Below are 13,995 nucleotides of genomic sequence, written 5' to 3' on the forward strand. Positions count from 1 at the left end.
ATATGGACAGTTTCAAAACAGGAAATACAATCCCTCCCCCAGGTTTTTGTATTTTGTATTACATTTAGCTACATATTTGTGGAAAAAGAGAGGAAGGAAATGTTTAAGGTTATTTGAATAATCTTTAAAAAACTGACTGCTTCCTAATCACATGGTATAATGTTTTTTTTATAGGAAATTCTCTTTTTTCTTTGTTTCTTTCTTTATTTACTTATTTTAGAGAGGGAAGGGAGGGGGAGAGAGAGAGAGAGAGAAATATCAATGTGTGGTTGCTGGGGGTCATGGCCCGCAACCCAGGCATGTACCCTGACTGAGAATCGAACCTGCGACACTTTGGTTCGCAGCCCGCGCTCAATCCACTGAGCTACACCAGCCAGGGCTATAATGTTTTTTAAAGCACAGAAAGGTACACCGTGAACAATTTCTCTTTCTTCGCACCACATTTGTCATATCTATGAAAGATTCTGCCGTGCAGTTTTTAATATTTCAAATTTTTCAAATATTTCATTTATGGTTTCTAGATTTTTATCATATATTTCTCACTACGGTTCTGTAAAAATCAAAACATTAAGACTCCTCCATGATTTCTTGTACTTTTAAAAAAATATTTAAATCTCTGATCTTTTGAAACTATCCTGACATAAGGTGTGAATGGATTTAGCACCAAGTGTTGAATTATCCATCTCTCCACCACGGATTTTAAAGGCCACCTTTTTCATAAACGAAATTCCTGCACGTACGAACATGTGGAGGTAGGCAGGTGAGCGGATCAGTGCAAACCCCTGGAGGGGAGGGGGGGAAACATACCTGGACCTCCCGAACCTTTCCTTTTCACTTCCTGACCTTGTGAGTGACCGCGCAACAACTGTCCTAACGTGCCCCGCATAGAGCTACTGAAGGATGCTGACCACCGACCATATAGAAAACCAACATTTTTAATGTGAAAAATACATTTTATGTATTTGGGCACAAAATGCAATACAGAGCAGAAGCCACTATCCTATCAACAGTGACATCATCTTGTCTAAGAACACAGACACTAAGTTATTAAGGAATACCAAGAGGAAACAATCCTTCTTTTTTTAACAGAGAGAGAGGAAGGGAGGGAGAGAAACAATGACGTGAGAGAGAAACACCCATCAGCTGCCTTCTGTATATGGCCCCGACCAGGGACCAAACCAGCAATCCAGGCACATGTCCTGACTAGGAATTGAATAGGACACCTTTCGGTTTGCAGGACAATGCCCAACCGAACCACACCAACCATGGCAAGGAAACATTCTTTAAAGTCCTATTTAATTTACTTTGTTGGAGAAGACAAAGTTTACTTGGCTCTGTTCACAGTTCCATCATGTCTACTTTCTTTGTAAGTTCAGCTTCAATGGCATCCTAAAGGAAGAAAAAATCACCTGAAATACTATTTAAAATAAGGAAAACAGAAAAAAGAAAACAAAAATGTAAAAAAACATTATAAATATTAAATACGTCTTTAGACCCCAAAAGTTTAGACTCTTGATCCTAATACACATCTAAATGGGGGGAACTTCAGGGAGATGAACTGGTATAATGACACAGAGTAGTTTTTCCTGACCTTTACTCCTTAAACAACGTACTTCCGTAGAGTCTCTCACATCACGTCTTCTCCACTCTCACTGCCACTGTTCTCATTACTTCTCATCTGGCCTGAACAGGCCGACGGGTTCCTGCAATTTTCTTTCTCTCTCCTCCAATCCACCCTATACGCCGATTCCAGAATCCTCTTTCTAAATAACCGGCCTGATCAAAAAGTGTCGCTTCGATCATGTTTCTCTTTTGCTTAACGAACAAGGAAACACGCAGCAACTTTACTGGTCCCCTACACACTCCATCCTCTCTACATCGAAGGCTCTTCACAGTATAAGCCGACGGATCTTCAGCCCTGCCTTCCACTGAACACTCCCAGGCAGCTGCACCTCATCACTTGCCAGAGCTTGGAGAAGCCCTCCACTTTCGGCTTGTGTGACCTGGTCAATTCCTTTTGTCTAGAATATTGTGTCTCACACTCCCACCCTTCTACCAAGAAAATCTAAGCAAAAATTTAAAAGATGTAACAGACCACTATGTATTTTTTTAATGGAAGAATATGCCCAAAGTATTCAGAGGTGCATGGGAACGATACACAGTGACTCTGGGGCTCTGGTTCAGCTTTGAGGAGGAAGAAGGGAACATTAGCTATGTCAGCATTTAGCTCATGTCTTTTTTAAAACCTGAAGAAAAAATGGAACTTACTAGTTCTCGCTTTGCTTCTTCAATTTTCACCCGAGCAAGAGATGGATTCTTTTAAAGAAAAACAAAACAAGGAAAGGTTATATTGCCTCAATTAGGGCTCAAGGGGAAAAAATACAACGATTCTTTTCAAAAGTTAAAAAACCTGGCAGAGAGTACACCCACTGAAACTTCAGCTTGGACTTAAATCCTCACGCAGGGCTCACTGTACTCATGATCATTCAGTGCCTTTGGGGAAAGCACTAAAAAAGATAGCTTCATTTTTTAATTCATAAAAATAATTACCGGCATTAAATCTAAATAGGACTCCAATTTTTTCTTCAAAGGTATAGTCTGTTGTTTTAGTTCCTCTAGTCTCTGGGGATGAAAAAAAACACAGCGTCACAGAGCAATAGAGATATTCACAATGCAACTAAATACTGCCCATTTCTGAAAAAACACACAGTAGAGAAGTAACATTAGGATATTTTAAATAATGTCTCACATAAAGAGCTTCAAAGATAAGCAGACAAATCCATGTAAACAGACAGACAAACGTGTTTCCAATGGAAACAGCACTTATAAGATGCTTAAAATAGAAAAGTTATACTCCCATTTACTAAAAATAGGATTTAAGTATGCTGTGTAAGCACTCTAAATAGTGTGACTAAGAGGAATTCAAAAGTAAGGGAAGAAGCAGAATCTCAAAGATATATTTATAAGTTGTCAACTTTAGATTCTAAAAATCAAAGCACAAAAAAAGTCTTATGAATAATAAAACAAAGGCCCTATTACTCCCTCTTCCCACCAAAATAGATAAAATCCTTATACAACCTAAAAACCCAGAATTGCATTCTTCAGGAGTTTTGGGGCCTGGATTTTTATTCTACTCTGAAAGAAAAGGAGACCTAGATGGTTAACACATAGTTCCTCAATAAATTTGTTTAATAAGTGAGTCAATAATGTATAACTGACTCCAGCAGTTTCTAGTATATAGTAATAAATAAAGAAAACCTACTTAAGTCGTTCATCAAATTCATTAATTAAATCACTATGTATTTTGCCATCTCCAGAAAAAAAAAAACAAAAACCGAAAACCAAGCAAATGTGAGGATACATATAGCTAAACAAGGAATAAAGAGATAAATACTGGTGAACATAAAGCACAAAGCTAAAGGAAAAGAAATCAGGTCAATAGTGAACAAAGCTCTATGAAAAGAAGTAAAAATGGAGACTGTGCACTAAGATTTTAAAGAACGTTAAATTGGGTTAAAATAAGCTCACCTCTGAAAGCGCTACCAGTGACTGATGAGACAACGAAGCATCCATGCCTCGGGCTAAAAGTTTCTCCTACAGTTACAAAAAAGGGGGGGTTTACTTAAGACAATTACCTTCAAAGTGATCATCAGGAAATATTTTCAACATATAACCCTGTAAAGAGAAGCTACAAATCACAGATGAAAAACAATGCATGCATCTAAACACTTTCATGTTGCGCGCCAATCAATTCCCCAGCCACGGATTCGCGGTAAGATGGGTGCAGTGCGTCTCAAGGTCCTGAGCTGCCAGGCCCAGCTGCCTGCATTTGCATCTGGATCCGCTGCCAAGCACGATAGCTGTGTAACGCTGGGCAAGTTACCTACCTTCTCTGTGGTTAGTTCCTTTGTCTGTAAACAGGGAATACTAATACTGCCTAGTCGCGAAGATGAAGGGCAAAAAGAAGCATAAAGAGATCTACCACGTCCAGTCCAACCACATACATACCTCTGCGGCTCTGATTCCAAATCTGAACTCCTCTGACTTCGCTTTCAGGAAGTCCCTGTTCTGGAGACGATGGTCAGCCTTGGCCCTTTCCGCAGACAGGTGAAGCTCTGCCTTCTTGAGATCCCTTTCAAAAGTAAAATCGAAAACATTTTCTTGTCCTCAGTGAAATTATTATTTAAAAAATTATATTACTTTTTGGATTCAACTCTGCAATGGACAAAAGTAGCTGCTAAAATACTTACCGGATTTTCTACCATAAATTTTATATTCCAGACTAGTTAATAGGTATTTTTCCAGGTCAACCCCCATTCCATGTTGCCACCTGGGATTTTTCTCAAGAAACATGAAATAGCTCTGGCGGTTGTGGTTCAGTGGATTGAGTGCCGGACTGTGAACTGAAAGTTTGCTGGTTCAATTCTCAGTCAGGGCACAAGCCTGGGTTGCAGGCCAGGTCCCCAGTAGGGGGCATGCAAGAGGTAACCCAATCAATGTTTCTCTCCCTCTCTTTCTCCCTTCCTTCCCCTCTGTAAAAGTAAATAAATAAAATCTTTAAAAAATCGGAAATAATTTTAAAATTAATGTATGCCAATTACTCTTAGAGAAAGTATATCTGCTGCTCAAAAAAGTGATTTAATATACCCTAAAGTCAGCTTGAATTGTGGAGGTCTGTCTTAAAAGGCCTCTCTCCTAAATGCAACATGCACAGTGCCTTGCATGACACAGTCAATACTTATTGCATTACTTGTGCGTATACACACTCCTGATGCCCAGCACCTAATCTTGGGGGCAACAGGGACCTGAAAAAGTTCCAGAACATCAAGAGGGATAGCAGAGCACTAGTAAAAAAATAGTTTTTAAAGGCAACAAAAGATAATGTACTTTAAGTTGCTCTGTAGTTTATATGTAAAAAAAATTCACATACATTTTGAAAATTATAAAACCCAGGTTATTTGTAAAAAAGACAAAAGAAGTAAGAAATTGCATAAAGTACAATGTCAAAGTCTATATTCAACCACCCCTTCATCTCCACCCAAGTCATTTTCTACTGAAAAAAACATTTTATAGACTTAATTTCTTAGTGTGTTGTTTTAAATCATATCTATTGATTTAAAAACTAGATATAATGAAGTCCTATTATTTCCTTTTCATAAAAACTGTCACCACTTCCAACTCAATTACTTACTCTTGTAGACGTTTTTCTAACACTAAACTTGCAGTTAAATTTTTTTCAACTTTTGTCAGTTCAAGCTTGATTTCTTCATTTTTGGATTTGGTACGAAAAAGATCAGAGGTCAAATCATTCACTGCAGGGAGAAAACTTAAAAAAAAAACAAATCTGGTCATGTAAATGCACACCAAGGACAATAATCACAGTTATTCCTCACTTCTAACAATGCCTCTGTCTCCGCGTGGAGTCTTCCATGACCACACTGTTTCATATCTCTGTGTATTTTGTACACGCTGTTCCCACTGCCTGGAAAGACCTTCTTCAGTTGGCAGATTTCCATTTGTCCTTCAAAACGCAAATAAGATTTATTCCCATCCTGGAATTCACTACCCTTTTTCCTGTGCCCTAGCAACAGCTTGTGTATTCCTGCATTACAGCTTCACCCACCGTGTTACAGTTCTACACGCCCACCTCCCTCATGTGACCACGAGCAGAGGCTGCGCTTGGCTGCAGTGACTATCCCAGTCATCTCTGCTTCCCCAGGGCTATGTATGTGTATATACATGCGGCATATAGCCAGTATTTAGCGTCTGCTGAGTTGACTTAAGTCTAGATGTCTGCTGCCATGCAACATACATGTTCTTAAACCCGAAACACTACTCTTGAGCATACATAGAAATTCCAAGCCCTTACTCTGGCAATGAAGCAGAACAGCCATACGGTTCTCTGTTAAGTTGTAGTGGTCACCCTAGCTAAGATATGGCCACCAGTGATATTCCTGCGATATTCCAGTGACTTTGGAGTTGGACAGGGTCTGAATCTTAACTCTGCCATTTACTAACTCGCGGTTATTTAATGCCCCTCCTGAACTTCAGTTTCCTCTTAGGGTTGTTGGAAAAATAATGTCATTATGAAGGGGAAATGCCTATAACAAAGAATAAAGGTCCTTAACTTACGCTACCCAATAGGGCAGGAACATAACCAAAATTCACTATGCTCAAACCAGATGACTTAGCTTCCAGCTTTCCTTACTGCACATTTATAGGGAACAATATAACTGACACCTAATACTTCCCCAAATATACATAAGAATCAAGCTTCACAAACCTAATCCTTGAAGAAGAAAACACTAAAATTTAACCAATACCAAGTTTATCTGAATTAATTATACTTACTCACTAGCAATGATAAGGAGTTAATTAAATTCAGTGTTCTGGCATTTACTGTTAATTTCCTACACAGAATCACACTGAGAAGCAAACAGCCTTTAGGTTAAGACCTTATAGCATATATGATTGTGGAAATTAAAACTGTTAAGAGAATTACCTAGCTAGTGAGGTATCCTTTGTTTCAAGGGCCACTGCACTGTCAACCAAAGCATTCAGATACCTAGACGCAGTACTAGAGAGATTGGCAGGGGAAAAATTCACACTCTCCATGAGAAGGTCTTGAAGACGCTTGGCTGAAAAGATAATAAGAGTTTGGTGGTGACTAAGATGTTTGTTTTGTTTCATTTTAATTTTTTAACAGTTTAACTGAAATCTTTCACCTACCATACAACTCACCCACCTAAAGTGTATATATCTAATTCAATGGCTTTTAGCGGTACCCCCATCAATATAAACAGTTTTAGAACATTTTCATCAGCTCAAAAGGAAACCCCAGATTCCTTAAAAATGATTCCTTAGTAGTCATTTTCCAATCTTCCAACCCACAGTCTTAGCAACCACTTATACATTGTGTCCCGATTCATTTCCGTTATAGATGTTTCGTCTAAATGGAATATTGTACAACCCACGGTCCTTTGCAACTGGCATAATGGTTTCAAGGTTCGTCCGTGTGGTAGCACGTATCAGTATTTCATTCCTTTTCATGGACGAAAAATATTCCATTGGATGGACCTACCACATTGTTTATCCATTTAACCACTCATGGCCATTCAGGTTGCTTCTGCATTTTGGCCATCATGCATGACACTGCAATAAACACTCATCTATAAGTTTTTATGTACACAGATGTCTTCACTTCTCTTGAGTATATACCTAAAAGTGGCGCTGCTGGTCATCTAACTATGTTTAACCATACCAGGCATTGCCAGACTATTCTCAAAACTGCATGATTTTACATTCCCACCAAAAGTGCACAAGGGTTAATTTCTCCAAATCTTCACCAACAGGTGTTATCTGTCTTTTTTGTTTGCTTGGTATAGTGACCATTCACAAAACTGGATAACAATCAATGAAATAAATCAAGACCTGAATATCCGTCTTTTTGATTACAGCCCTTCTCGTAGGTGTGCAGTGGAACTGTGGATTTGATTTGCATTTCCCTGATGGCTAATGATGCCGTGCTTGCTGGCCACTTGTATTCATATTCTTACCCATTGTAAATTGGGTTGTATTTTCATTACTGAGATGTAAGAGGTCTTCATATGTTGTAGATACAAGTCCCTTATCAGATATATGATTTGCAAATATTTTTTCCCATTCTGTGGGTTGTCCTTTCATTTACCTAATCGTGTCCTTTGAGAACAAAAAATTTTAGTTTCCATGATGTCCAAGTTACCTACTTTTTCTTTTGTTGCTGTGTTTTTGGTATCAGAGATAAGACCATTTCCAAATCCAAGATCATGAAAAAATACACATATACACTATGTTGTCTTCTGAGGTTTAGGTTTACTATCACAGGTTTTTCATTCATTTTGAGTTCATCCTTATTTATGATCTGAGGCAGAATCCAACTTCATTCTTTTCCATGTGGACGTCCAATTATCCCAGCACCATTCATTGGAAAGGTTAGTCTTTCCTCCACTGAATTGTCTTGTCACCCTTGTGAAAATCAAATGACTAGGAGTTTGACTTCTAGCCTAACAGCCCTGCTGACCTGCTTTCTAGTGAAACTGGTGAAAATTATAAAACAAAACAAAACACAACCATTGAAAGCCCCTGGATATGGTCCCAAGGACAGACAGCAAAAGAACAACTATTAAAGAAAACCTATCAGAAGTCAATAAAAAACGCAAGAGTGTGTGGTATTTGAACCACGGCCACTCTTTCCTCCGCCCTCCCAGCTCAGTGAGGCAGAGATTCCACTAGATTGCTGCGTGCAGAGCACAGGGCTCCCTCAGCCTCCAGCTCCCAATCAGAGAGGGCTATCTTTCCAGTAGGAACAGAGCTCTGGTGCTTCCGTCCTGCCACGAGCTATCTGTGGCTGAGACTCAGTCCTCAGCAAACGTGGTTAAGAGGTGTAGGCTTTCTTTATCTACCAGCTACGTTCATGGAACACAACCTCTACCTCAGGTAAGGCACACAGAGAGTGCTGGGGCCCTGATGACTCTCACGCCAGCTCAATGGAATGGTGGTTCTGTACCAGAAAAGGCTGCTGTACTCCCCCTCTGCCAAGCACTCCCCATTCATACTGCGGGTGTCACTCAAAGAAGAGCTTGCCATAGTCTCTACCTCCAGCTCTAAAGACTTGGCCCAGAGATTTTGGCTGGAGAAAGATGTAAGTCACAATCCAGATAGCTCCCAATACCTTCCCCCCAAAACTGACTTCATTTGCAACAGAGCCTGCAGAAGTTCAAGCCTAAGGACACCCTCAAGATCAGTGGAAATTGTAGTAAAAGGTAATTGAGAGAGGAGTCAAGATATAGTTTAAACTGAGGCCACCTAGTTTGCAGGGAAATATCAGAAAATAAGACATCTAGGAGGATGCATCTTTGAGTCAGAACAAATATGAAACACTGACCTCAGAAACTATTCCTTTAAGGGTGCCAGAATTTTAATGGATTAGCTCGTATAGCAATGATTTATGACCCAGGGCATTGTTGGAAAAAAAAAAGCTGTCAATAAGTGAAATTTTACAGTTGGGTGTGGTCAGTGAATGAGAAGAAGACAGTCCTACCAAAACCACTGTCATTTCAGAGCGACTGTGGACATACTCATGTGCAGATGTCCCTCGGCTTACAATGGGGTTACGTTCAGATAAAAACGGACAGAGAAACAGAAGACCTGAACAACAGTGTAACCAACTAGCCTAACAGACATGTTTAGAACATTCCACTCAACAGCAACAGAGTATATATTCTTGTCAAGTGAATATAAAACATTATGGCCTTATAGCAGGCCACAGAACAAACCTAAGTACATTTAAAGGATCAAAGTAATACAAAGTATTCTCTAACTAAAATGAAATAAAATTAGAAATTAGAAAGAAATTTGAGAAACTCATGACTGTGTAGAATTAAAGAACATACTTCTAACAACCAACAGGTCAAGAAGAAATCACAGGGGAAATTAGAAAGTATTTGAGATGAATGAAAATGAAAATATAGCATACCAAAACTTATGGGATGCCTTTCAGCAATGCTTCGAGGGAAATGTACCTGTGATTCCTGTATTAAGGAAAAAGAAAGACTTCAAATCAGTGGCCTTCCTTAAGACACTGAGAATAAAGCAGACTAACCCTAAAATAGGCCAAGGTAGGAAATAATAAAAACCGGAATGAAAATGAATGAAATAGGGAATAGGAAAACAGTAGAGGAAAAAAATCAAAGAAACTAAAAGCTAGTTCTTTGAAAAGATTGACAGAAATGAAAAACCCTCACCTGGACTGACTAAGAGAAACTCAAATCAGTAGAATCAGAAATGAAAGAGAAGACATTCCACTGACTTACCTACTTTATAAAAAGGATTACAAAGGAATACTATGAAAAATGTACCTAACAACTTATGTAACTGAGATGAAATGGACAAATTCCAAAAGGGACAAAAATTACTGAACCTAACTAAAGACCAAACAGATAATTCAAACAGGCCTATAACAAGTGAAGAGACTGAATTAGTAATGAAAAAACTGCCCACAAAGAAAAGCTCAAACCCAGATAGCTTTACCACTGAATTCTACCAAGTATACAAAGAATTAGTACCAATTCTTCACATCTCTTGCGAAAATAGAAGGGAGGAAATACTTCTTAACTTTTTCAATGTGGGCTGATACCAAAATCAGACAAAGACATCACAAGGAAAGAAAACTACAGACCAATACCTCTTAAAATACAAATGGAAAAATTCTTGACAAATTACTAGCAAAATGAATGTAGCAAACTATAAAAAAATCTATACACCACAAGGATGGGGGTTTAACTTAAGGATAAATGTTGGTTCAACATCTTAAAGTCAATTAATATAATAGATCATATCAAGAGAATAAAAAACAAAAGTCACACAATCATCTCAAGAGACACAGAAAAAACATTTGATAAAAATCCAACACCCTTTCATGATAACGGCACTCGACAAACCAGGAAGAGAAGGAAATTTCCCCGAGTTGTTAAAGGGCATCTATAAAAAACCCACAGCTAACATTATGCTTAATAGTGAAGACTGGATGCTTTCCCTCTAAAATCAGGAACGTGACAAGGATGTCCGTTCTTGTCACATCTATTCAACTTTTTATTGGAGGTGCTAGCCAGGGCCATTTCTTTTCATTGTCCTCCTCAACGGAAGAATCGGCAGCATGAAGAATGAATGGGTTCAACAGTTTCATCTGTATTCATCATGATTTAAAAGTCTCCAGCCCTGGCTGGAGTGGCTCAGTAGATTGAGTGCCGGCCTGCAAGCCGATAGGTCACTGGTTTGATTCTTGACTCAGGCACAAGCCTGGGTTGTGGGCCAAGCCCCAGGGTATCTCTCACATGTTGCTGTTTTTCTCCCTTTCTTTCTCCCTCCCTTCACCTCTTTCTAAAAGTAAATAAATAAACTCTTTTTTAAAAAGTCTTCATATTAAAATGACAGTTCATGGCTGCCACTTCAAGTCTCCTGATGGCTCATTATAACTAAAGCATGGGCACTGGAAACAGATGGAAAGGATACGTAAGAGAAAAACCACATACCATCTTGTGTGTCAGGCTAATAAGTTTAGACTCATCTTTCAGGGCTTAATTTTTTTTATCAGAATACAAATAAAACATATACTATAGTGACATTTATGAGTTACTAAGTTAGTATAACAACAGAGTGGAAGACAAATCTGGGTAAAATGAAGCAAAACTAAAAAGTAGTCTATACTAAATTAATCTTGTACACTTCAATGTTATAAAATTTGGTTACCTCTAGTTATCTCATTCAAAACTCTGGAATTAATCTCACCTTCTGATTCATATTCACTGGCTTTCTGTTTCCAGTCCTCTATTACCAGGTGGACATCCCTGTCCCTGACCCTGTTGCGTTCTGCAAGGTGATGTAAAATCTCTGTGGTCCGTGGATTCACCTCATACTGTGGAATGGGATGATCTCCAAATATCTTTTTCAACCACGCAGCAACCTAATGATTAAAAGGAAGCTAAAATTATGTCTTATTTACTGTAATGGCCCAAAGCAAATACTGCAAAGATGTCATCAGAAGTATACTAGATGCTTTCGATGAATACTGACCTCTTATTTACTTCACATCCTAACTTGTCTTTAAGGAGATAGATACTAGATGTCAGGAAACAAGAAGCGAGAAAGCACAAGGGATAAAATTACCAGAAAACGACCCGTCCTATCCCAAAGCTACAAAAGCAGCATATAGGCCAAAAATTGGCAGCACTCATTAATGATAAAGCTCACTAAGAAGGTGCTAAAGCATTGTCATACGTGCAAACAGAAAAAAGGGTTGTCCCCAACACACAAGCCCTAGAGAAGCTCCAAGAATTGAGATGCGGGACGCGGAAGCAGGTCAGGTATGAAAATTCTAGTTACTAGGATCTAGCAGGAAGCAGCAGTGAACGGCGATGCTTGGCTGGAACAAGGGTTGTGGTTCGGGAGTCCCAGTTCAGTCTCTTACGAGAAATTTTGTACCAGAGTGCTACTCAACTCCTCTTCAAACCCGAGACTAAGCAAGGAAAGGCCGGGGACGGAAGGGAATGGCCCTTTCCAGGGCGGTCAAAGCAAGGAGGGATCGCCCGACAAAAAGGCGGCACTAAAAATGGACCAGCGGAGAAGTAATTAAACGTGGTGCGTGCAGGCGACCCGCCCGCCGGGTAGGGTGTGCCAAAGTCTCCGTTTCTAAGACGCCGCAGCTGCCCGCTCCCGCTCCCGCTCCATCACCTGCGCCTCTTTCTCTTCCAGCGATTCCATAGCCGTCGCTCCCGCCACTTCTCGAGCCCCAACTCCCAGAATTGCCCTGCCAGTTCTGAAAGCCCCGCCCACACACCGCTGTCCCAGCCCTTTTTGAAGGCCCGGGATTTCTGGGAGTTGTAGTTTTTTGTAGGACTCCAGGCTGTTGAGAGCTCTTAGCCGAAGGCTGCTCTAAGGATCCAGCCCTGTAAGCCTCTCCTTGCTTGCCATCTCGCCTCGCCCTCCGCTCTCCGTGGCATAATCTACAGGAGAAGTAGAATCGCCTAGAACCAGGCTGTGTTTCCTTTCTTATATTTTTATTTCGCACTTGAATTGCTTGTCTTAAAAAGATGCTTAAAGCTTGTTTTTTGGATAGCAGATGCTTGTGTTTATTCCACACTGTGTGCATTAGCTTAAATTGTTTTAATTTTACCCTGGCAATATAAGTTGCAGCAACCTTAATCTTATTCATTAGTTGCCACTACCCAAGAGCTAATTGTGCTGGGGACTGTTTTAAAATGGTTGACGGCACCCAACTTCTGACACTGTCACTGCCACTCAGCCATTCTTCCATTATTTCTCACCTTCCCTAAAATTCTCTCCTTCCTCCATCACTGTAGTTAGCACTGTGAGTGGTTCTTTATATTGCTACAGCAATGTGTAGTTTTCTGTGTTTTCCTGTTTTTGTTGATTTTTACAGGACCCCTGTAACATAGATGGACATGCATTATTTTAAATATTTTCACCTGAAAACCACACACACACAGATTAAACGACTCAACCAAGTTTAGGTGGCAGAGCTGGAATCTGGCCACCGTGCTTTGGCTCCAGTTTAATGTTTCAGTTTCTCCAGGTTATATACTCCACGCTGCTGTTGCACCCTCTTGCAGTGGACTGTGTTACCGCAGGAAAGGTAGACCATGTATTCAACCTTCTGTGATAATGTGATTCAATATCAAATTGTGGATCAGACGTAGCACCCATTATCTTTCTCTTCAGTCACATGCATTTTTCCATCACAAGAAGCATTTTTATTTAAAAATACTGAAGTATTAAAAAAAGTTGCAATTCAGCATCTAGGAAATATAGTAATAATTTTGTGTCTTGATTTTACAACTTCTCTAGGGTTACCTAAATCTGTTCTGAAAATCAGATTCATTTCTATTGTGTTTACATATTCTGGTTTGTAAACTGACACAGTTGAACTGGACTGTGGTACTTTGACCAGGACAATGGTATTCTGTACAGACCCCTCTTGGTGACCAGCCCATCTTGAGTGGATGACACGTGTGCCTGGTCTTTTGTCCACATTATCTGGTCAGTCACATGCATATTTAAAATGATTAAACCTTTCTTTTCAAAGGAATTTTATTAACTAGCCAATACCACATTGTATAACTTTCTGATTATTTTTGTTTCAGTTAAATATCTTTACTTATTAACCAAATTTCAGATAAGTTGGTATAGCCTATGAGTATGGGGGAAAAAACTTATCTTAATGCCCTTTGTCCACTTTCATTATTACATATTTGACGAAATATCCCTGCACTTTTATTTGTACAACCAATTTTTTTCTTATTCCTACGGACCTATTCCCACTAGATTCCTAGGAAAAGAATTGTCATATTTACTCATTCATGGTTTGCCTTGTACTGGAAATAGAATATTAGAGAAAGGGATTGCTGACCATACATTAGCAAGCTATGTTTTAGGAGATGA

The 13,995-nt window shown here is 39.4% G+C and overlaps 1 protein-coding gene across 1 annotated transcript; it reads right to left on the reverse strand.

Moving 5' to 3' along the window:
* Positions 1–1,279: 1,279 nt before the first annotated feature.
* HAUS1 (HAUS augmin like complex subunit 1) lies at positions 1,280–12,338 on the reverse strand. The gene is made up of 9 exons (XM_028524384.2): positions 12,268–12,338; positions 11,326–11,500; positions 6,503–6,638; positions 5,192–5,326; positions 4,009–4,132; positions 3,529–3,594; positions 2,551–2,622; positions 2,269–2,316; positions 1,280–1,389 (listed from the first exon to the last, which is right to left on the reverse strand). The coding sequence occupies exons 1-9, from the start codon at positions 12,295–12,297 to the stop codon at positions 1,339–1,341; spliced, it is 837 nt and encodes a 278-aa protein (XP_028380185.1). The 5' UTR covers positions 12,298–12,338; the 3' UTR covers positions 1,280–1,338.
* Between the last annotated feature and the right edge of the window lie 1,657 nt (positions 12,339–13,995).

The sequence above is a fragment of the Phyllostomus discolor genome, chromosome 9 (assembly GCF_004126475.2).
Source record: "Phyllostomus discolor isolate MPI-MPIP mPhyDis1 chromosome 9, mPhyDis1.pri.v3, whole genome shotgun sequence".
In the NCBI taxonomy this organism is placed as follows: Eukaryota; Metazoa; Chordata; class Mammalia; order Chiroptera; family Phyllostomidae; genus Phyllostomus; species Phyllostomus discolor.

Excerpts from the sequence above, each read along its gene's own strand:
- HAUS1 (XM_028524384.2), bottom strand. The coding sequence starts at position 12,297 with ATGGAATCGCTGGAAGAGAAAGAGGCGCAG. Across the intron at positions 11,501-12,267 it reads TGGAAGAGAAAGAGGCGCAG|GTTGCTGCGTGGTTGAAAAA; the intron begins GTGATGGAGCGG and ends TTTAATCATTAG. Across the intron at positions 1,390-2,268 it reads AAGAAGCAAAGCGAGAACTA|GATGCCATTGAAGCTGAACT; the intron begins GTAAGTTCCATT and ends TTCTTCCTTTAG.